General features: G+C 48.6%; 1 protein-coding gene across 1 annotated transcript in view; it reads right to left on the reverse strand.

The window, feature by feature from the left end:
* The window catches only part of SNX2 (sorting nexin 2), a 93,900-nt gene extending 74,809 nt beyond the window's left edge, over positions 1–19,091 (reverse strand). The window contains exon 1 of the mRNA XM_075324935.1: positions 18,934–19,091. Coding sequence (XP_075181050.1) covers positions 18,934–19,041 — 108 coding nt within the window. The 5' untranslated portion in view covers positions 19,042–19,091. The remainder of the gene's footprint in view (positions 1–18,933) is intronic.
* Between the last annotated feature and the right edge of the window lie 4,792 nt (positions 19,092–23,883).

Below are 23,883 nucleotides of genomic sequence, written 5' to 3' on the forward strand. Positions count from 1 at the left end.
TTTAGGGATGACGGGAGTCTGTCCCAATGTGCCAGGATATGATCCTGGAGACACCGAGAATGGGCCTGAGCCCACCTGACTGAGGGAATGCAGGACGTCATGGAACCCAGAGCTGACATAGCCGCTCGAAGCGTCGGGCGAGCCTGCCTGCGAAGCTTTGATATTTTGGCTAACAGAGCTACCCTGTGGCCCTCTGGGAGAAAAGATGCCTGTCTGTCGGAGTCCAGCAGCACTCCGAGAAACTGCCGAGTGGGGGAGGGGGTTAATTGTGATTTTTTGAGATTGGGAATCCATCACAGGGACCTGTCCATATGGCTCCGGAGGGTTGGAGCAGATGGAGCCATGAGAAGAAAGTCGTCCAAATATGGAACCAGACAGATACCCTGCAATCTTATGAAGGCGACCACCTCTGCCATGATCTTTGAAAAGATCCTTGGAGCCGAGGAGATCCCGAAGGGAAGTACATTGAATTGGAAATGAAGCACTTCCTCCCCGTGTAGCACCGCAAACCTGAGGTATTGCCTGTGCCCCGGATGGACGGGTACATGGAAGTAGGCGTCTTTCAGATCTATAGAGGCCATCTGGTGGTGTAGACCTATCAGGGGAATAGCCGATTTTACTGACTCCATCTTGAACCGCCGGTACCTGACCTGACGGTTTAGACGTTTTAAATTGATAATTATTCGGACGTCGCCAGACGGCTTCTTGACAAGGAAGAGGCGAGAGTAGTGTCCTACCCCTTCTTCCTGACTCGGGACTGGGGAAACGACCCCCGAGTGCAATAGCTCTATAATCTTTGCGTACAACAGAGCCTGTGAAACCTGCGACGCCAGAGCAGTGACTCGGAGACCCGGACGAGGGGGGGAGAGGAATTCTATGAGGAGACCCTCCGAGACGATCTTCAGAACCCATTGGCAAGTGGTTATGGACCGCCACTGGGGAAGAAACGCCGAGAGTCGTCCCCCCACCCGGGCCGAGTCACTGTTTGTCCTGCTGAGGACGTTGCTGATGGGAAGGGATAAGGATGTTTCTCCCTCTACCCTTGGGATAGCTCCACCTGCCTGCCTTCCCTTTCCCTCTGGGCTGGGAGGCCTGAGGCATCGAGGGACGAAAGGACCGCTTCCTGTTGGGTCTAGGATCGGGCAAGGCCTTACGATCGGTCGCCTTGTCCAGAATATCATCCAGGGCAGGCCCAAACACCAAATCCCCTTTAAACGGAAGGGAGCAAAGCCTCATTTTGGAGGTGGAGTCGCCGCTCCAGGCCTTAAGCCAGAGGGCACGTCTGGCAGAGTTAGAAAGAACCGAGGTCCTGGCCGCCAGGCGGACAGATTCAACCGAGGTATCTGCCAAAAAACTGGTGGCCTTCCTAAGCAAGGGAAGGGATTCCAGTAATTCCTCCCTAGGGGTCCCTTGGGAAATATGAGCCTCCAACTGGTCTAACCACCTAATTAGGGACCTGGATACACAGGTGGAGGCAATGTTAGCCTGAATAGAAGAAGACGATGCCTCCCAGGATCGCTTCATCAGGCCTTCTACCTTCCTATCCATCTGATCCTTCAGTTGGGAAGTATCTTCAAAGGGAAGAGCCGTTTGTTTAGCTACCCTAGCTACCTGAACGTCTACTCTTGGGACCTCCCAATGTAATCCAGAAGGTTCCAGAGGAAACCGGCGTCTAGGGTCACTCCGTACCCGTCTCTCAGGAAATTCCCATTCTTGAGAGACAATATCCAAAATATTGGTATGAACTGGGAATCCTAACTGTTTGACTGACTTCAGGCCAGCAAACATTTCGTCCTGGATTGAGGGAAGCGACTGCACTTCCTCCAATCCCATAGTTCTCCGAACTGCCCCAATAAGATCCCCCAAATCTTCAGAGGGAAACAAAGGACTGGTCATACCCCCCAGAGGGAAATCCTTCATCAGGACCCTCAGAGGTGGAATCAGCGTCCTACTGATCAGACGGGGTCGACTGGAGTCTCCTCTTTTTTGGAGTAGAGGGTCCAGGAGCAGGGCCAGGAGCAGGGCCAGGAGCAGGGCCAGGAGCAGGGCCAGGAGCAGGAAGGGAGGCCAGTGAGGCCCTAATCTCCTGTTTCATCATGGACCGCAACTCGTCTATCAGGGACGGTTGTTCGGCCCTAATAATCTGGTCCGTACATTGCTGGCAAAGCTTTTTATCCCATACTGCAGGGAGCTTTTTTACACAGATAGGACATTTTTTAATTTTTTCCATTCTGTCAGGTCTATCAGGCTTATCGGACTTGTCAGCCTTTTCTGACTTCTCAGGCTTCTCTGATTTTTCATTTCTGTCAGTTTTCTTGGTGGTCTTGTCTTCCTAGAAAACACAGACCAGAGAGCCATAAATCATCTGACTGAGACCTATGTCTGAGGGACCATCCCCCTCCATACTTACAGTAGCAGGGGGCACACTGGGTTCTGCAGATGCAGCTGCAGCGGAAGACATGACCGGGAGCACGGTTGCTTACCATGATCTGTCGTCTTCGCGGCAGCCCTTATGCACAAGGGCCTGCCCCTCCCAGTGACGGTAATCGTTCCCCGCCTCCGGTCCTGGACAGGCCAAGTCACCGTCGGCGTGTCCTCCACGCTGCCTCCGCAAACCGGAAGCGCTCGACCGGAAGTCCGCAAGACCGGAAGTCCCGCCCCCGGGAGCACTTCCGGATCGCTCCAGCAGCGTGCATGCAGGAAGCGGCCGGCGGCTCAGGGAGGACGCCGGCCGGGGAGCTCAACAGCCTGCATCACCCCTAAGGAGGCTCCGGAAGGCTGGAGCAGCGGTCCCCCACAGCGTGAGGGAACAGCAAGGGAGGAGCGGTGAAGGCCCGACCGATGCTGTCCGGCTTAAGGTAACAGGGGAAGAAAAAAAAAAAAAAAAAAAAAAAATTTTACTGTAGTTCGCCGGCCACCACAGCATAGGAGAAAAATAAAAACCTCTCCATCCCCCATGGGGACAGGAAAGACACTGGCTGTGGGAGGTTCCTTTTAAACCTCTTGAACTTCCTGTCCCAATTAGGGCGTGGAGAGACAACCTCCTATGCTGTCGTGGAAGGGACTAGAGAAAACTTTCGTTTTTTCAGCAGAGCGCCGGATTGTGCCGCACTGCTACAGCCGGATGTGTGAAAGTAGCCTTAGCCACTTTCTGCACAATATTTACATTCCCTTACTGTGACTACTGGCCTGTTAGCCCCGAGCTGTGTCATTACAGAGTGTAATATTGCTGTTTGCCTTCACCGCTGGTATTAGTCTATGCTAGGCAGGTATATCACTCCGGGCTATCACCCTGTGACACCATGAGTGCAGTTCCCCGTACTCTGAATTACATGCAATCTGTGTGTTTCTTCGGTGGTGGCATGCGTTTCTTAGTATCAAAAGTATTGGTCATGGTGTCTAATGCAAGGAAAGTCAGGACACCCCCGTGCACACAAGACAGTCTCACCAAGATAATCTAATGTGCATGGTCTCCTATAGGATCTGATTGACTACAGTTGGCTTATGCCTTATATTGACCAGATGTCTAAGGCTCTTAACGCAGCATTCTCCACTGGTCTACAACACAGAACAAACATCTTGAACTTCAGGCTTATTCCTAGAAGAGGCCAGGGCATTTTCAGACCACTTTCCATTAACCCCTTCAGCCTCCGGGCACTTTCCGTTTTTTCCTCCCCTTCTTCCGAGAGTCATAACCTTTTTATTTTTCCGTCAACCTTGCCATATGAGGGCTTTTTTTTTGCGGGGCGAGTTGTACTTTTAAATGAAACCATAAGTTTTACCATATAGGGTACTGGAAAACAGCAAAAAAATTCAAAGTGTGGAAAAACTGCAAAAAAAGTGTGATGGCAGAATAGTTTTTGGGATGTTTTATTCACGGTGTTCACTATATGGTAAAACATATTTGCAGACCCCAAACATGTATAGGTTTACTTGTATATAAGGTGTTAAAAAAATTCACAAGCTTGTCCAATAAAAGTGGCGTACGTTTTGCGCCATTTTCCGAAACCCGTAGTGTTCTCATATTTTGGGATCTATGGCTCAGTAACTGCATATTTTTTGCGTCTCGAGCTGACGTTTCTAATGGTACCATTTTTGCGCAGATGCTACGTTTTGATCGCCCGTTATTGCATTTTGCATAAAACTTGCGATGACCAAAAAACGTAATTTTGGCGTTTGGAATTTTTTTCCCACTACGCAGTTTAATGATCAGATTAATTGATTTTATATTTTGATAGATCGGGCATCTCTGAACGCGGCAATACCAAATATGTGTATATTTTTTTTTTAACCCTTTAATTTTCAATGGGGTGAAAGGGGGGTGATTTGAACTTAGGTTTTTTTTTTTTTTTCCACTTTTTATTTTACTAGTCCCCCCTAGGGGGCTATAGCGATCAGCAATCCTATCGCTCTGCCCTATCTGCTGATTACAGCTATACAGCTGTGATCAGCAGATACGGTCACTTCCCGATTCATTCGGCTCCAGGCCGAGTGAAAACGAAAGTGACTCGTCATAGCTGCAGGCGGCATCACATGACCCTGTGCTACCATGGCAACCACCGAAAGTCATGTGATCACTCACGTGACTTCCGGTGAGGGTGATGGTAAGTCAAAATCATGACCGCGTGTATATACATCTCGCTGCCAGACTTTGGCAGCGAGATGTAAGGGGTTGATGTTACGGGTGGACGCGATTCCACTTGTAACATGCAGGCACACGTCAGCTATTGAAACCAGCTGATATGTGCGCGGATCGCCGCATCCTGCCCGCGGCAGGGGGCGGGGCTTAACGTCACACGCTCCATGACGGATATATCAGTCAAAGGTCGTGAAGGGGTTAATTATACTATTAGTATTAGCACAGCTCAAAAGTCCAGTCCAATCATTTTTTCTGGTCAGGAAACAAAATATAATCTTGATAAACCGCAACATCCCCTGATATCTTAGACCACAGAGTGTTGTGTCATGTGTAAGGGCCCTATACTCATCACATAGAGGTTGGATGGTGATTGTTTGACCTGCAGCCATCTCTCCCGACTCCCCCATACACAGGAACGCTCTGCTCGGCTCTTCTTTAGGAGATTCGCTCTCAGACTCCACTTCAGTGGCTCAGTTCCAGGAGATGAAAAAGATCAGCCGTTGGAAAAAGATCTTTTTCTTCCTCCAATGTCATGTTTCAGTGGGGAGTCAGAAACCTAATGTGTATGTATGGGGGCCTTTTGGACACTCAACTATAATATATGCTTAGGCTAGTTTCACACTTGCGTTGAACGGCATCCGCTGCATTGAGTTGTGTGACGGATGCAACGGATGTGTTGCATTTATTGGCACAACAGATGCAACGGATCATACAAAACAACGGAATCTGTTTTTTTTTTTTTTTTTTCTTTACAGTTTTACCGGCGGCAGACTATTGTGAACGATCAGCTGATCGCTCACAGCAGCCGGCCACTGTGATAAGCTGATCGCTCACAGCAGCCGGCCGCCGGGTGATCAGCTGATCGTTCGGTCGCCGAGTATGTGTGCGGAAGGGCAGGGGGCGGAGTGCGGGGTGTGTGGAGCCGAGCGGCGCCATGGCGCTTAGGACGTCAGTGCCGCGGGGATGTATGGCTGGGGACGAGTGAGTGAGTGAGTGTGTGTACTGCAGGAGGGGGCGGAGCCAAGCGAGGAAGTGTCAGGCTCCCTGCACACGTAGCCAGGGTAAATATTGGGTAACTAAGCAGAGCACTTTGCTTGGTTACCCGAAATTTACCTTGGTTACCAGCGTACACCGATTAGCGCTGGCTCCTTGCACATGTAGCCAGGGTAAATATCTGGTAACTAGGCAACATTAACGGATTCCGCTGTTATCCAAAACGGTGGATTGCAACTGAAGGAAAACAACGCAAGTGTGAAACTAGCCTAACAAATAACCTTATGCCCCTGCAAAGTGCAAGATCCAAAATGTGCGATCCAATGAGCCCTAATAAGCGTCTCTTTTTCAAACACTAGAGGACAATTGTAAAAACTGGGGGAAAGACGACTAAAATAGAAGCCAATACATCCCATTCAGCAGGAATCTGCTCATCTGTCCTCCAGGTTCATCCTTCTGGTTCTGGCCTTGTACTATTTCATGTTCAAACAATGTCTTATTGTAAGAATTACAGATTAAAGGAATTTGTGCATTTGTGTTGACTGGTACACTAACTGATAAAACTCTTTATTCATGTCACCAGTTAGCAGTTTTTTAGTGTGAGAACAAATGCCACCACCTTTTACAGCTCATGTACTGCATTACAAAGTCACCTATTGTCTCCTGACTAGTGATGGGCGGACCTGGACTGGAAAAGTCCGGACCCGCAGAGGTTCAAAAGCTACCAGAGCCCTGGACCTAGAATTCTCAGGGAAATCCAGGTATTGATCCGGATGTCAGGGAGTACAAAAAAGGGGGAAAAAAAAAAAAGAAGAAGAATAAAGCAAGCAGGCTGTACTTACCGAGCCTCAGGCGCAGCTGTAAGGCTACATGCACACGCTGCAGTTGTGTTGTCACAAAAAACTGCACATTTCAGACATCAAAACTGCACGTTGTCCCAAAGAGCATGGAAATGTACCAACCCCCCCAAAAAAAACTTTTAATGAGTCTGCGTTTTTGGTGCGTTTTGGATACGTTTTTTTAATTCTGATTTTCATTCATTTTCTGTGAAAATTAGTGATGGGCGAACTGGACTAAAGTCTGAACCCAGCTTGTTCAAAAGGCACCTGAGTGCCAGGCCCGGAATTCTCAATTCTTATATACATACACAAAACACACACGATAATATTCACTGCCACCTATTGATTGGTATAATATTAAATGACATGGATGTTTTATTTTAATTATTTATTTATCAAACTACCTCATTATGTAGAAGTGATATTTATGAATGCTAATTTATTAAGGTGGATGAAGTCATATCATGATGTCCATCTAATGTAGTATATAATTGGTTATCCAGTCTGCCCATTTTTATCTGTTTGTGTAATTTTGTACGGTGGTGACATCATTATCCCATATATGAATTTTTCGTAAGGGATTTTCAAAAATTTCCCTGTGTCACTCTGTATGTAATATTCAACACATAGCACCTTATGCCGTTTTAATTTTATATTTTTATATATCAATAAAATATTGGTTTTCATAGATGACGTTGTCACTTCATGTTTGGCTGTTTACACACGGCTGATGTTTGATAATATAAAAAATTTGATGTAGGGTCCCCCCCATATTATGATACCCAGCACAGATAAAGCCCACGGCTACAGGCTGCTGCCCCCAGTCGTGCGCTTATCTTGGCTGTGTAACAAAATAGAAGGAAAGACATGTGTCTTAAGTTATTTAAAATATTTTAAAAAGACGGTGTGCAGTCCCCCGCAATTTTGATAACCAGCCAAGTTAAAGCCAGACAGTTGGGGGCTGGTATTCTAAGGCTGGGGAGAGCCCAGTCTAAAAATAGCAGCCTGCAGCCACCCAGGGTTGCCGCACACATTAGAAGCGACAACCCCAGCACTTTACCTGTCTCTTCCCGATTGCCCTAGTGTGGTGGCAATCGGGGTAATTAAGGGGTTAATAGCAGGCCACAGCTGCCACTAAGCTATAAATTAGTTATGGGAGGCGTCTATGAGACACCCTTGCATCACAAATCTGTAAGTGAAAAGAAATAATGGGATGCGACAAATCAGGGTGGCTGCAGGCTATCATTTTTAGACTGGGGGGCTCCCAATAACCGTGGGTCTTCCCAGTCTGAGAATACCAGCCCCCAGCTGTCTGGCTTTATCTTGGGTGGTTATCAAAATTGGGGGGTGGGGGGTGGGAACCGCACGCTGGGTTTTTAAAATTAAATAACTTATAAACCGAAAAAAAAAATAAATTGATACACAGACAAGATAAGCACACAGTTGGGGGCTGCAGGCTGTAGTTGTGGCTTTATATGGGCCGGGTATCATAATATGGGGTAGACCCTACGTCAAATATAACTGTACGATATAGACCCGCAGACCGGGTCAGTGATTGGAAGTGTCAGACATGCTGTCACTCAGCATGGGGGCGCATGAGAATGCAACCAATCACAGTGGTCGGGGGAAGCAGTGAATATGCATAAGCCAAATGAGTGGCCCCGAAAGAAGAAAGGCCACGGGAGCAGTGTGACAGCTGCCCCGGTGATCGGTGAGTATAAAGCACTTGCTACTACCCCTTTATGCCGGATTCTGATTATATGGGGAACGGCATCCAGCCAGATACCAGGAATCAATTTATCGCTGACCTTAGTCGGTGGGGGATTGATTTGAGAGTCCCATCACTAGTGAGAAATGCAGGGACAAAACGTAAAAAGATAGAACATGCTGCATTTTGTCAGCAGTATATAACAAAAACTGCAGACAAAAAAAACCCTGCAATGTGTGCCCAGCAAATCTGAATTCTCAGACTTGCTGGGAAGTAAAAAGTGAACTTTGTTGTAAAAAAACTGCACCAAAACAAAAACAAAAACCTGCAACGTGCGCAAGTAGCCTAAGTGCTCCGCCTTATGTATATGCACTGCTTCCCCGGCTCACTGGCATCTGTGATTGGTTGCAGTCAGACGCGCCCCCACGCTGAGTGACAGCATCTGACACGTCCAAACACAGTTGCTGTTTGCAGGTCTATAGCATACAGAAAAAAAAAAAATTATGTAGGATCTCCCCAAATTATGAAAAAACCCAGCACAGAAAGCCCACAACTACCCGCAGCCCCAGTCATGCACTTATCTTGGCTGTCAATCAAAATAAGAGGAACTGCATACGGCTTTTTTATTTAAACAAATAATTTTAAAATCGGCGTGTGGTTATCCCCCCCATTTTCATACCCAGTTATGATAAAGCCCAACAGTTGGGGGCTAGTATTTTCAGGCTGGGAGACCTATGGTTAATGGGCCCCCAGCCTAAAAATAGCAGCCTGCAGCCGCCCAATATTGCCGCATCCATTAGATGACTGCAACCAATCACAGGGAAAGCAGTGCATATGCAATGAAGTTAATGAGTGGTCCCGGAAGTGAATGAGCGGCCACGGGAGCAGTTACAGACGCACTGGAGACTCTAAGGCTATGTGCCCACGGGGACAGTGTCCTGCTGATATATCCGCAGGACATTCCGCAGGAGCTCCCAGGAAACCGCACCACAACTTCTGTCTGTTTCCATGCTGCGGAATGTCCTGTGGATATGGTGCGGGCATTCTGCATTGAGGCTACAGTACCATTGCTTCGGCACTGCATCCTCAATGCATAACATGTGCTGCAGTGATCGTGAGTTCATACTCCCCTCCATCACGCAGCACCTCGCTTTCCGGCGGCCGGGTCACTGTCAGCGTCTGCAGGAGAAGGTGGGCGGGCCTGAACTAGCTCCGGCGGTCATATGACCGGAGCTCGTGCAGGCCCCGCCCACCTCTTCCTTCCTATACCTGGATCCACCGCGCTCCTGTACACCGGACGGAGAAAGTGACTCCGGTGAGGCAGGTAAGTACATAGGACCCTGCGGAGAAATCCGCAGGAATAATTGACATGCTGATGATTTTTCCGCAGGGAAATCCACATTATCTCCGCTGCGGAAAAATCCGCAGCGTGGGCACAGCAGTTCCCAAATGCCATAGAAATGGCTGGGGAGTAGCTGTGCTGCAGATTTTTGAAAAATCAGCGAAAAATCTGCGGCAAATTCCACGCATTTTCTGCAGCGTGGGCACATAACCCAAGGGTCTGTGCGCACGTGTGCTTTTTTTCTTGCTTTTTAAACTGCACTGTGTCAATGACAAAAATGCATGCCTCGTACTTCCCCAGCAAAGTTCATGACAAGTCAGAATTTCCATCCGCACTTTTTTTTCTTTTTTTAGGCAGCGTTTTGTTTGACACAAATTTGTAAAAATCGTCGCCTTAAAGAAAAAAAAAAAAAAAGCAGCATGTCACTTCAGTGCGTTTTGGTTGCACTTTTCACTTATGGTCTTCTCAATCTTTGAACTCACTGTTTAAAACGCTGCAAAACTGCATCGAAAACGCATGTGTTTTCACAGCTTTTTTTTTTGTCAAAATGCAATGTTACATTTGTCAAAAAGCTGCAGTTTAGTTGTCAAGCCAAAGCGCAGACGAGTGGACATAGCCTAAGTATAGCCACTTGCTCCTATCCTTTTAACCACCATTTGTAAATCGCCAGACTCTGGTCCCAATAGACTTATGAGGATAGGCGTCTCGCCAGATATCCGGGCTCAATCCCGGGCTGGAACTTTTTTTTTTTTTTTTTAAACATTGCTAGACCCATTGGTCCCGGTTACCTGTGAGTCCGCCCATCACTACTCCTGACCCCTTCTATATAACCCCCAAAATACCTTTTGAATTGCTACTACCTGTTCTGGTACATATGAGTCGGAATGGTGCGTCTGAACACATGCGCAGTTGTGTTCTATGCACTGCCTGCAGTAGGGTAGACCAAAGTGCGCCTTCACGAGCCAGCAATGCCAGTGCGATTTTGTTGGACTGTGGACAACGTAGGACGCACCATCCCCATCAATAAAACCCGGAGGATGGCCAATAGGAGCCGATGTGGGGTACAGATGATGCACAAATGACGTCCCTCGGTGTATGTAAATCAGATGGTCCAGTCCGAGGGAGCAATGGTATATTTGGAGTTATACAGGGGGGGGGGGGAATCAGGGTACAATAGATAACTTTGTGTAAGGCCTAAAACACACTTCAGCAAAAAAAACCTGCGTGTCTCTCACGGTCCGTTTTTCGGCTCCGTGTTCCGTTTTTTAGGGGCATTTCTCCGGTACGTATGGCATCTGTGTGATGGCGTATGCGAGCCGTGTGTGCGTGTGGAATGTCTGTATTGACATAAAATACATACGTGTGCTGTCCGTTTATAAAGGCCCGCATTCTTACCCAATTAACATTGTTAATCATTCATCATGAGATCCCGGTGTTTTTGTTTGCCAACAATTGACCTAATAGATTGGTAACAAGTGTTTCAGATTTTGTGATTAAAAACGGACACGGACGATACGTGCTGAACACGACATACTCCGTGTGCGATCCGTGCAGGCACGGACCCATAGACTAAAGCGGGTCCGTGCCTGCGTGCTGCCGGCCAAAAACGGACATGTCGTCCGTGTAGAAAAGCGCACACACGTACTTACCACACCGACACACGTGCCGTGTGATTTTACGTGTGTGTGCCATCTACCATTGAATAACATGTGTCTCCGTGTCTCCGGTACGTGCAAATACGTACCGCACACGTACAAAAAAAACGGATGTGTGTTGCGGGTCTAATGCAGTATAGGAGATGTAAACGGTGGTGGCATTTGTTCACACAAGTTCCCTTTAAACAAAAGTGACCGTGAAAACCGGCTAGCAGAGCGGCGCACACCTTATCTGAGCCACAGTCTTGAGCAATGGTTCAATATCTTCTGAGACAGACATGGGAAGAAACGTCAGTAATCAAGTCACAACGGCTTAATAAATAATTCAGAAAGCTAACAGTCTTCCAACATTACCCAGCACTGTGTGTCATCTGCCTGTATATAAGACAGTGACAGACAGAAGGTACACGTGACCGACGGCATGTGGCCAGAGACAAAGCACGCACTGAGCAAACGGCTACATCCATGGAGCAAATCCAAATATCTACACTAACAAATAGGACAATGGGAGAGGAAGCGACAGCCCTGATATAGGCAGTGACAGTATATACCTAGATATCACAGCCGGGCATTTCTATCGCAGCGTCCACTCATAAATGCCTTGTCACCAATACAAGAATCGCGCTTGAGAGAGCCCTTTATGGGTCATAGGTGCAGGTAGGGACCATACACTCCATAAGGTGCATGGACAGGGCTTGTAATGTACGTCTGCACAGGTCGTCCTCTGATCATTAGCATTATGGGTGTTGTAGTCTTTATATCACGGGCTGTACAGCTTCTTCTACATTACTGTACAACTACACCTTCAAAACAACAACGATAGATTGATCAATGCAGACATCAAAGAAAAGGCCTAGGCATTACCAGGGATCTGTACAAGATAATATGTAGTCATCCCTAGCGACTTGCAGTGCTAATATTTAACATATACACTACACACAAAAAGTTAGGGATAGTGTTGAGCGAGTAGTTAACTATTCGTACTCGCTATGCTGTTAGCGAGTACTGTCCGATACTCACACATTCGTTACGAGTAGTGGGCACAATGTAAGTCAATGGGAAATACTCGCTAAATAGCGAGTAATCCAAAAGCCATACTAATTGCTTCTCACACGAATAGTACGGTCTTTCGGGTTACTCGCTACTTAGAGAGTATTTCCCATTGACTTACATTGTGCCTGCTACTGGTAGCGAATATGTGAGTAGTGGACAGTACTCGCTAACAGCATAGCGAGTGCGAATAGCCAACTGCTCGCTCAACTCTAGTTAGGGATATTTGACTTTTGGGTGAAATTTAAAAGTTCATGCAACAGTGATATCATGAAAGTCGGGCATTTAAGTAGAGGCATGCAATGATCCGTGCTTTCCTTAACCAAGAATCAACAAAAACATTAGTGCATGCCCACATCATCTCCCGCCTCGACTACTGCAACCTCCTGCTCTCTGGCCTCCCTTCCAACACTCATGCACCCCTCCAATCTATCCTCAACTATGTGGCCCGCTTAATCCACCTCTCCCCTCGCTACTCCCCAGCCTCGCCACTCTGCCAATCCCTTCACTGGCTTCCCATCGCCCAACGACTGCAGTTCAAAACATTAACCATGACATACAAAGCCATCCACAACCTATCTCCTCCCTACATCTGTGACCTAGTCTCCCGGTACCTACCTGCACGCAACCTCAGATCCTCACAGGATCTCCTTCTCTACTCCTCTCTTATCTCTATTTCCCACAATCGCATACAAGATTTCTCCCGTACCTCTCCCATACTCTGGAATGCTCTACCTCAGTATATCAGACTCTCCCCTACCGTGGAAAGCTTCAAGAGGAACCTCAAGACCCACCTCTTCCAACAAGTCTACAACCTACAATAGCCCTGAGTCCAGTACACCACTGTGCAACCAGCTCTGTCCTCACCTATTGTACCATCACCCATTCCCTGTGGACTGTGAGCCCTCACGGGCAGGGTCCTCTCTCCTCCTGTACCAGTCTGTTTTGTACTGTTAATGATTGTTGTATGTATACCCTCTTTCACTTGTAAAGCATTATGGAATAAATGGCGCAATAATAATAATAATAATAATAATAATAATAATAATAATTTCCTCATTGAGCCATCATATGAGGGCCCTCACTACACTGGAGGAGATCCACTTATACAGACGCAGGCCTGATGCCTACAGAAGTGGATTACTGATAGAAAAATTATTTCTTATCCTGTTCTCACTTGCATCCAACCTGGATAATATGTTAAGAGAAGTCACCTCAAAATGAAAGACTGGCCATTGTGATGGCTTACACCAGGGAGAGGCGCCAGACTGACCCCTGTACACAAGTGTAGGGGAAAGACCATCAGAAGGACGCTCTGACAAGGCAGAATCTATCAGGGGCTGGAACTACATTATGCACAATTATCCAGAATAACAGCCTGATTTGTTTAAGGAAATCTGTCACTGGGTATTTGCCACCTAATCTGGGAGCAGCATAATGTAGAGACAGAGATCCTGATTCCAGCAGTGTGTCATTTAATGGGTTGCTAGGTGTAGTTTTGCTAAAATCACTGCTTCATTAGCAGGAGATTATCATTAGAGGAGTACTTGGCCTGCTGGCAGGTAGTCCAGCATATTCATGAGCTCCGTATAAGGGTACGGTGCCACTTGTGTATAGCTTCCGATGTGAAAGCATTGGAAGCAATATGCTAATGACCCTCTGCTGTGAGCCGTCATACAACTGTGATACAATCTTGCGATCGGGTCACAGCTGCGGAGAAAAGGGAGGAAGCACTTTCGCCCCATCTCCTCCCCGGCCTGTCTCTGTGTATATCGCACTGCACTCAGATGACATGCGAGTGCAGTGCGATGTATCACACGCACCCATAGACTTGTATGCTCGCATGTGAGCCTAGACACATTGCCAAACACATCATGCTGAGATTCATTCTGCTATGGCATGAGAAATCAATTGCAGATGGAAACTGACCCATCGTATTGCTCTCACTCTAGTGCAAAACTATGTTTTATTGGATTGCACTCATCTGTGCAAAACGCAAGTGGAACCACAGCCTAACTGCTAGATCTGCAGCAGGAAAAAAAAAACATTGATTTTATCAAAATTACAGCAAACAGCTCAGTAAGTGACATCGCTGGAATCAGGGTCTCTGTCTCTACATCATGCTGCTCTCAGATGGGGGACCAAAAACCTGATGACAGATTCCCTTTAATTTATAAAGCGCCTATTAAAGAAAAAATAAAAAAAAATCTTGCAGATATTTTGCCACTAAAATTATATTGACATTTCGTAATGCTGGGAATTAAGTCTCCAGTAACAAGTTGATATGTAAAGGGAAAATAGGGATGAAAAGACAGGAAGGTAATTATACAGATATTGTCCGGATTTCACAAAATTGGATTTTAACTTCAATAACGAATTCACAAGTCATAACTGTCAGATGGGACAAGTCTCGGTACGGCCCCTCAGACTATCACTCACAAATGAGGAGCCTGAAGAAGGCTCAACAAAAGCAGGACGGGATTATCTTGACTGATCAAATAAGTACTGTTTAAGGGCTTGTCTATAAATTATACTGCCTTATATTGAGCCACCATATTCCACAGACATCATCGCACTCCCCAAAGACTCAATCTAAATTCCCTCTCAGCAAGTCTTTGGAGTGTGTGAGGAAACAAAAACTTTGAGACCTTTCAAACTCCTGGCAGATGATCCTTGGGATTTGAATCCAGGACCCCAGTGCTGCACAGCAACAGTGCTAACCACTGAGCCATCATCTAGAGCTAAATTAAGGCAATCACATGCTCAATCCCCAGCGGTCCCAGTGCCATTGCAGCAGTGGTCACTGCTGGTCTCATCACATGAATGTCACTGCTGCTGGGAGGAAGACCAGTGGGGACAGATCATCAACGCTGGAGCCGCAAAGGATTGAAGGAGAGAGAATTGGTAGCTTACCGGATTTTTTGGATTATAAAACAAACTTTGCCTCCCAAACATTTGGGAGGACAGTGAAGGGTGCATCTTATAATGCGACTGTAGCTTACCAAGAGGTGGAGAATGGGCACTGTGCTGGCTGTGGTGGGGGCTGTATGGAGCAGGGTGGTGCGGGCGTCAAATAGTGGCGATCGGAGTCAGCGCGTGCAAAGATGGAGCTCTTGGTTGAGAGCTCAATCTGCCCATGCACCGACTCTGGGCGACATTTCTTTGAGGCCTGCACTGCCAACAGAGCATCTGTGACACCCGCCGCTCCACCCTGCTGCACACAGCCAGCACATGCCCCACTGCAGCATCGCCAAACTCTGCCCCTGCCTCTTGTGACCCCGCTCCACCACCGATGCCGCCCCTCCTCCCGTAAGGCTAAGTTCACACTTCCGTTGTTTTGCATCAGTCATAATCAGTTGTGTGACTGCTGCAACAGATGCACTGCAGATAGTGGCACGACTGATGCTCTTTTTTTTTTGCAGCCTTTTTTTTACTGTTTTACCGGCGGCCGGTAAAGCCGCCGGTAAAACAGGTTTTGTGAAATAGGTTTTGTGAGCGATCAGCTGACCGCCCGCTGGCCGGCTTTTGTGAGCGATCAGCTGACCGCCCGCTGGCCGGCTTTTGTGAGCGATCAGCTGACCGCCCGCTGGCCGGCTTTTGTGAGCGATCAGCTGACCGCCCGCTGGCCGGCTTTTGTGAGCGATCAGCTGACCGCCCGCTGGCCGGCTTTTGTGAACGATCAGCTGACCGCCCGCTGGCCGGCTTTTGTGAACGATCAGCTGACCGCCCGCTGGCCGGCTTTTGTGAACGATCAGCTGATCGCCCGCTGGCCGGCTTTTGTGAACGATCAGCTGATCACCTGGCGGCCGGCTTTTGTGAACGATCAGCTGATCGCCCGGCGGCCGGCTTTTGTGAACGATCAGCTGATCGCCCGGCGGCCGGCTTTTGTGAACAATCATCGTTTACAAAAGCCGGCTGATCAACTGATCATTCCAGCCGCTGGAACTGGAACGGCATTTACAGTCGCTCATGGTTTTTTACTTGCGCATGCTCACAGTAAAAAACGATCTGCCGCACACAAAAAAAAAAGTTACATTCAGCGTCGCTCCCGCCTGACGGTCAGTCAGTAAACGACTGATCCGTTTTGCGGCGGATGTAATGGAAGGCCATCAGTCACAATCTGCCGCTATTAGAAGTCTATGGAGAAAAAAACAGATTCCTGCAAAATGTTTTGCAGGATACTGTAATTCTTCAAGGCGACAGATTGTGAGACTGATGCAAAACAACGGAAGTGTGAACTTATACTCCGATGGTGTCTTAGGCTAAGACTTTTTTTTTAACCTTTTTAATCTCTAAATTGGGGTCAGTCATATAATGAAAAATATGGTATACGCTAATTTCTGGCTGGTAAACAGTAAACAATCTACATCTTTATTTCATAAATAAGTAAATAGACAAAGTAAGAAACTGTAATAGAGCACCTGCTTTGTTCCCCTCCTGGACTTATACAGGAGCTGACAGTTGGTGCTTTAAAAATTCTATGGAGAAGAGACAGGAGAGAGGAGCTACAGAGATTCTACTGCAAGGTCTGCTGAAACGACAGTTCCCGCTCTCCATAGAGCTTTTTGAGCACCAGCCGTCATCTCCTATCCCAGTAATGGGACAACTGCACTCCGTGAAGACAGATTGTACCCAGAAAAGAGATTGAATAATCAGTCCGGGAGGAGAAAGAAATGGACTTCTGTAAGAAGATGTTAGAAAGTTTCTAAATTTCATATGAACTATTCACTTATGGAGAAAAAAAAAACAAAAAAAAACAGTTACTGGTTTTTTGTTTTTTTTTTTATCTCTCACAAATCTATCAACCTTTTAATAACACATTCAACAATGTTTATTTGAAGAGTTCTGTGCGGTGACAGGTCCTCAAGAAAAAAGCAAGAAAACTACAAGAAGCTGCATAGTGATCACTGAGCCGTGACAGAATATAAACAACAGAGGTGGAAAATCCAGGTAAGGGAAACACAGACAGTGCCCTGCCTTATAGAAGGGGAGAGAAGAGCAGAACGTGAAATAAGAGGCCTGCTGGTGGCACGAGGCACAGGAAGAACGGACCTGGAAATCCTGCAGCAGTCACCAGATTGGAAGCCTCATCCATAAGGAGCTCTGCTACCTCATCACCCAGATTTCTGCCTAAAGTGTAAGTTCTTGTGAGCTGCACCGACACCCCAAATGGAAGTATGGCTGGTCTTCTTTGTACGTTTGCCTGGTGAACTGTACAGAGCTGAGGAATATGTTGGCGCTACTCCACACACATCCCTCTGATATCCCTACGGCAGAAGTAAAACAGCGCCCACAGCCCTGCAGTTCTGGATGCCCCTGTGCAGGGCACATACTGGGGTGAGCAGCTTGTGGACTGCTGACCATACAGGTGAATGATATTAAAAGAGTTGTCCTAGCCTCTTAAAGGGATCTGTTACTCGATTCATACGGCCCAAACTACAGAGACTGACCCAGAGTCCGCTGAATGACTGAGGCAGGCGTTTCTCTTAAACTCTCCAGCAGTTCAGAGAAAAGAGTTTGAGCCCTCGTCTCCGGCCATCTCTAGTAGATAGCCAGGCCTCTCTCGTGTGTGTCCATCAAGAGACACTACAGGGGTGTGGGGAGAAGATGGCCAGAGACGACAGTCTCATCTTCCCATAGTTCCTGGTCCGCTCTTCAAACTGTCTCCTGTGAAACACGCCTCGCTGGCATCCTGCAGCCAGACTTGAACTTATGCAGTCCATAACTTGGACATCAGCAATTCCTTTAAAACGGGAAAGATTTAAAAGTGCCTGTAAAAACAAACAGCTTTGCGACTGACTTATTCAAAATTCTGTTCTCCAAGCACATTGGAATTTTCAGTTTCACAGTGTACTGCTTGTTGTCTAGGTTACCGGCCACCTCTGCAGTCTGAAGTAGCAGGATTCTTATGAAAGGACTGTTTACAGCTCTGCTCTGAAGCTGACAGGATGACAACGCTGCGGCGGCCGTCCCCTTTCCCCCGGGGGACCCCACGCGGCGGCCGTCCCCTTTCCCCCGGGGGACCCCACGCGGCGGCCGTCCCCTTTCCCCCGGGGGACCCCACGCGGCGGCCGTCCCCTTTCCCCCGGGGGACCCCACGCGGCGGCCGTCCCCTTTCCCCCGGGGGACCCCACGCGGCGGCCGTCCCCTTTCCCCCGGGGGACCCCACGCGGCGGCCGTCCCCTTTCCCCCGGGGGACCCCACGCGGCGGCCGTCCCCTTTCCCCCGGGGGACCCCACGCGGCGGCCGTCCCCTTTCCCCCGGGGGACCCCACGCGGCGGCCGTCCCCTTTCCCCCGGGGGACCCCACGCGGCGGCCGTCCCCTTTCCCCCGGGGGACCCCACGCGGCGGCTGTCTCCTTTCCCCCGGGGGACCCCACGCGGCGGCCGTCCCCTTTCCCCAGGACCCCACACGGCGGCAGCCCCTTTCCCCAGGACCCCACACGGCGGCAGCCCCTTTCCCCAGGACCCCACACGGTGGCAGCCATTCCAGATGTTATCAGCCGCCTGCAGAGGGATCAGACAATGGCCGTCAGTGACAGGTCAGGTGAGGCCTCCGCTGGCAGCCGTCGGTGGACGGCCCCGGTATAGGTGCGCTCACTGCCCCTGGTGACCGATAACTATCACATCCTGGCCTCCCCCTGGGAGAAGGAGCCGCCGGCAGTCCCGGGGGCCGTAAGGCCGGACAAAGGCGCTCGGTGCCCTCACCTCCATGGTGGACACGGTGCTAGTGAACAGGTCCTCGCCGTCCTCCAGCTCCTCGAAGTCGGCGTGTCTCCCATCGCCCAGCGGAGGCGGCTCCCTCTCTGCTGCCATCTTTCTGTCACTGCAACTCCACCTCCTCCTTTCCGGCTGTCACGTGTAGTCCCGTGACCGCCCCACGTGATCAGCAATAAGAAGCAGGAAGCGACAGGAACCAATCAGGTGAGGCGGAGAGGGAGACGAGCGTCCATGTTTGATGTGGGCAGATGTGTGGGCAGCTGAGCGTTGTCCGCCCTGTACACAGCAGTGTCTGGGGGTGGCAGGAAGAGTATTGGGATGTGTGCACACGAAGCAGAAATATCTGCATCATTTGTGCATCTCTCGGCAGGAAAAATGCAGAGGAAAAAAAATGCCCTTTTTGCTGCGTTTTCAATGCGGTTTTCCATGTACACCAATGAATGCTATAGTGATAGATGATAGTGGTAATAGATATATAGACAGATATTTAATTGCACAACCCCGACATATAATAAAATTGCACCGTCGAGCTTATTGCATAGCTTTTTTATGAATAAATTAAAAAATGACATGGGCTGCACCCTATTTTTGATACCCAGCCAAGGTAAAGCAGACAGCTTGAGGCTGGTATTATGAGAATGGGAAGGCCTATGGTTATTTGTCCCTTCTCAGACTAAAAGTAGCAGCCCACAGCCGCTGCAGAAGTGGCACATCCATTAGATGAGATAATTCTGGAGTTTTACCCTGCTCTTCTTGATTGTCCTGGTGTGGGGTTGATGTCAGTTGTGTAGTGACCAATGATATCAAACTCTGGCGTAAGTAATGGGAGAGGTGTCTATGAAACACCCCCATTGCTAACCCAGTAAGTTAAAAAAAAACCACACTAGTATAGTTTATTTGAAAAAACACTCCTCTACTCTTTCCCTAATTCACCAATTTATTGGAAAAAAAACCCCAAATCAATGCTGTTCAGTCCATGGGCGTACCCAGCATTGCTGGGTACTGAGCGTACTGCTCAGCACTGTGTGCATGCCAAGCACACTAGCTGCAGCAGGAGGCAGCGCACTGTGCTGTGCCAGCCCTGCTGTGTGCCCGGCATGCACACAGTGCAGAGGAGCGCGCCGGCCACCACAACTTCCTTCTTCTCCCTATTCAAATGTATGTGCGTCTTTCAGACGTAAATACATTTGAACAGCGGGTCGGGGCACCGCCCCTGACGTGCAGCAACGTGATGAGATCAGCACATTGCTGACGTCATCACAGTGCTGCGGGCGCCGGGACACAGGAGACATCAGGATCAGGAAGCGGTAAGCGCTCCATGGAGGAGCCGAAGAGACAGGTGTAATTAATGGAGATGTGTGGGGAGGGGCTGAGGACACATAACGGGGAACATTTGTGAAGGAGACACAGCTTTGTGACAGACAGAGGAGGAGCACTGTATTCCGAGGGAGGCAGGAGTGTGTAGTGATGGGGTAGTGTAATTTGTGTCTGCAGGGGGTGATGGGGGGTGCAATGTATTATGTCGGGGGAGGGGGTAATGGAGGGTGCATTGTATTGTGTGTGGGGGGAGGGGTAATGGAGGGTGCACTGTATTGTGTGTGTGTGGGGAGGGGTAATGGGGGGTACATTGTAGTGTGTGTGTGTCTGTGTGTAGGGGATGATGGGGGGTGCATTGTGTGTGTGTAGGGGGTGATGGGGGGTGCATTGTGTGTGTGTGTGTGTAGGGGTTGATGGGGGGTGCATGGTGTGTGTGTGTAGGGGGTGATGGGGGGGTGCATTGTGTGTGTAGGGGGTGATGGGGGTGCATTGTGTGTGTGTGTGTGTGTGTGTAGGGGGTGATGGGGGGGTGCATTGTGTGTGTGTGTGTGTGTGTAGGGGGTGATGGGGGGGTGCATTGTGTGTGTGTGTGTGTGTGTGTAGGGGGTGCATTGTGTGTGTGTAGGGGGTGATGGGGGGGTGCATTGTGTGTGTGTGTGTGCGCGTGTATGTGTGTGTAGGGGGTGATGGGGGGTGCATTGTGTGTGTAGGGGTGATGGGGGGTGCATTGTGTGTGTGTGTGTGTGTGTGTGTGTGTAGGGGGTGCATTGTGTGTGTGTGTGTAGGGGGTGATGGGGGGGTACATTGTGTGTGTGTGTGTGTGTGTGTGTGTGTAGGGGGTGATGGGGGGTGCATTGTGTGTGTGTAGGGGGTGATGGGGGGGTGCATTGTGTGTGTGTGTGTGTGTGTGTGTGTGTGTGTGGGGGGGGGTGCATTGTGTGTGTGTAGGGGGTGATGGGGGGTGCATTGTGTGTGTGTGTGTGTGTGTGTGTAGGGGGTGATGGGGGGTGCATTGTGTTTGTGTGTGTAGGGGGTGATGGGGGTGCATTGTGTGTGTGTGTGTGTGTGTGTGTGTAGGGGGTGATGGGGGGGTGCATTGTGTGTGTGTGTGTAGGGGGTGATGGGGGGTGCATTGTATTGTGTGTGTGGGGGGGGGGTTGGGTCGGTGATGCGGGGGTGCATTGTATTGTGTGCGTGGGGAGATGGTAATGGGGGTGCATGGTATTTGTGTGTGTGTATGTAGTGGGTGATGGAGCGTGCATTGTATTGTGTGTGTGTGTGTGTGTGTGTGTGTGTGTGGAGAGAGGGGCGCGGAGTCATTAATCGAGCTATAATTACATTTAATTCTCTTAAAATTTTCGTTTCATTCACCTTTTCCGTTCTAATATTTTACAACGTGAACGACCATGGCTTGCCCCCTCCTAGTTTTGATCCTGGGTACGCCCATGGTTCAGTCACAGTGCAGGGAATTTGACATAGTCCACAAGTGGAGACCTGAAAGACACACAGAGAGAGAAAAATAAGAAACTGTCCCTCATTCACCAGTTTATTAGGAATTTCCCAGCTCTGATGAAGTTCAGTCCCACGACATTTCTCTATTATATAGATCAAAGTCTATAGAACCTCAGAATGAGGCTCAGAACAAGGCTCCATAGACTTTGAGCAGCAGCCGCTCCCGACTCAGAGTGATAACTGGTGATGTTCCTGATCAATTTTATCTCAAAGTCTATTTGCCATTGGGACAAGAAACTTTTTATCCTGATAAAACACTGGTCAGTACTGTTGACCGATAATATACTGGTGACCCATCTGCCACAGACCCCCAAACAAGTAGAAAGAAGTCACAATTTGAAGGACCTCCTGGTTAAGAGCCATTATGTAACCCATAGGAATAGACTGTTTAAATCCACTGGATCTGGACAAGATTGTTTCCTGTGCAGGGATTGTGTGGTGTATGGTTGTCAGATCAGAGAATACATTTCACGTAACATCACATCTGGTATACTTTGCCACGTGTCCATGCCCCCAAATTTATATTCCCCTTACATCATGCAAATTAAAAACTCCTGCTCATTAGCACATCAGGTATATCCAAGCAGCCAAAGGAACATTGGACCCTTCCACACTAAAAACTACCTAGACATTTTCTTAACCCTAGAACGCGCAAGCAATTCAATCTACCATAGAAATCAAATGACCTAGCAGGCCTGCGAGGCCCCAGGTATGCGTTCTAGGGTTAATTACCATGATTGTGACCCTCAGGCCCTTATTATTTATGGTATTAGAGAAGGGAATGTTACAAAAACTTTGGCCCAAAGAGAAGTCAGGTGGATTGTCACTCTCAATACAATATCACCAATGGGACTAAACGCACTGGCGGACATACCGCATGTGCAGCCGGTGCAGTCGCACAGGGGCCCCGAGCGGGAAAACCCTGATCTCAATCCTATTGAAAATTTATAGGCAAAGCTGAAAAGGCCGGTGCGAACAAGGCGTCCTACAAACATGGCTCAGATACACCAGTTCTGTCAGGAGGAATGGGCCCAAATTCATGCCAGCTATTGTGAGAAGTTTGTGGAAGGAGATGCAAAATATTTGTCCCAAGTCATACAGTTTAAGGGCAATGGTACCAAATACAAATTAAATGAAAGTAATATTTGCTTTTATGTTCCATTTTTGGGGTGGCGAATATCTCAAAATTGGTGGGTCCATGAGAGCTAAAAAACTGGTGTAAAATCATTTACAAATACTATTTGCTAATTTATATAGCATTGTTATATGCCTTGGTCTATGAGATTATCTACTTTTGGGCATGGTGCGAATAATTGTAAACAAATTTTAATTGAATATGAGGTACATCATTTTGGATGCAGTTTTTTAAGACCTGTTTTCTGAACATATTGCTATGTAGCATATTATTGTCACCTGCAATTGGGCATGTGATGTATATAGCCATGTCTATGTAGCGCCGCACAGGGCAGCTGTTTTAACCTACTTGTTGTGGGCCATCGACTGTCATTGTCATGGGCGGCCTAGCCCGACTCCGTTGCCCGAGGCGTACAGAAGATGGCAGGGGAGAGATTTTGGGGGTAGTAGTGTCGTGAATGTCATGACGCCACCAGGGAATCGGCTGCTGTCGCTGTCCTTCGGGGTGGATGGTGGTAGCAGCTATGGATGGTATCGCTCCTCACAGGTGGCCCCAGGGAGGATGATGAGGTGGGTAGTAATGGCGGACGCCGAAGCACGGAGCGTCAGCGCAAGGAATAAAGAGGCAGAGTCCATTTCTGCGGTTCCAGGTTGTTTACTCACTTTTTGTGCTGTGCCGTTCTCCCGGGTAATGCCGGTCACTTGCCATGATGGGCTCCGTCAAACCTGAATCCTTTTAGAGATCAGTCTGGCGTCGTGTTTGGTGGGTTCCCTCTTTGAAGCGCCTGTGCAGTGGATCCCCTGGCTTGAAGCTACTTGGGGACCCGGGTTTTCACAAGTAGTACTCTTGTCCCTATATGCAGGTGCTGCGGTTCCGCTATGGGGTCTGGCATTATCCAAGATCACGGATCCTCTCTGGCACTGTGCTTTAGGGCGCTGTGTGGCCAGGGAAGCTTGAAGCTTTCCCCATCCAGG

Source organism: Anomaloglossus baeobatrachus, chromosome 1 (assembly GCF_048569485.1).
Source record: "Anomaloglossus baeobatrachus isolate aAnoBae1 chromosome 1, aAnoBae1.hap1, whole genome shotgun sequence".
In the NCBI taxonomy this organism is placed as follows: Eukaryota; Metazoa; Chordata; class Amphibia; order Anura; family Aromobatidae; genus Anomaloglossus; species Anomaloglossus baeobatrachus.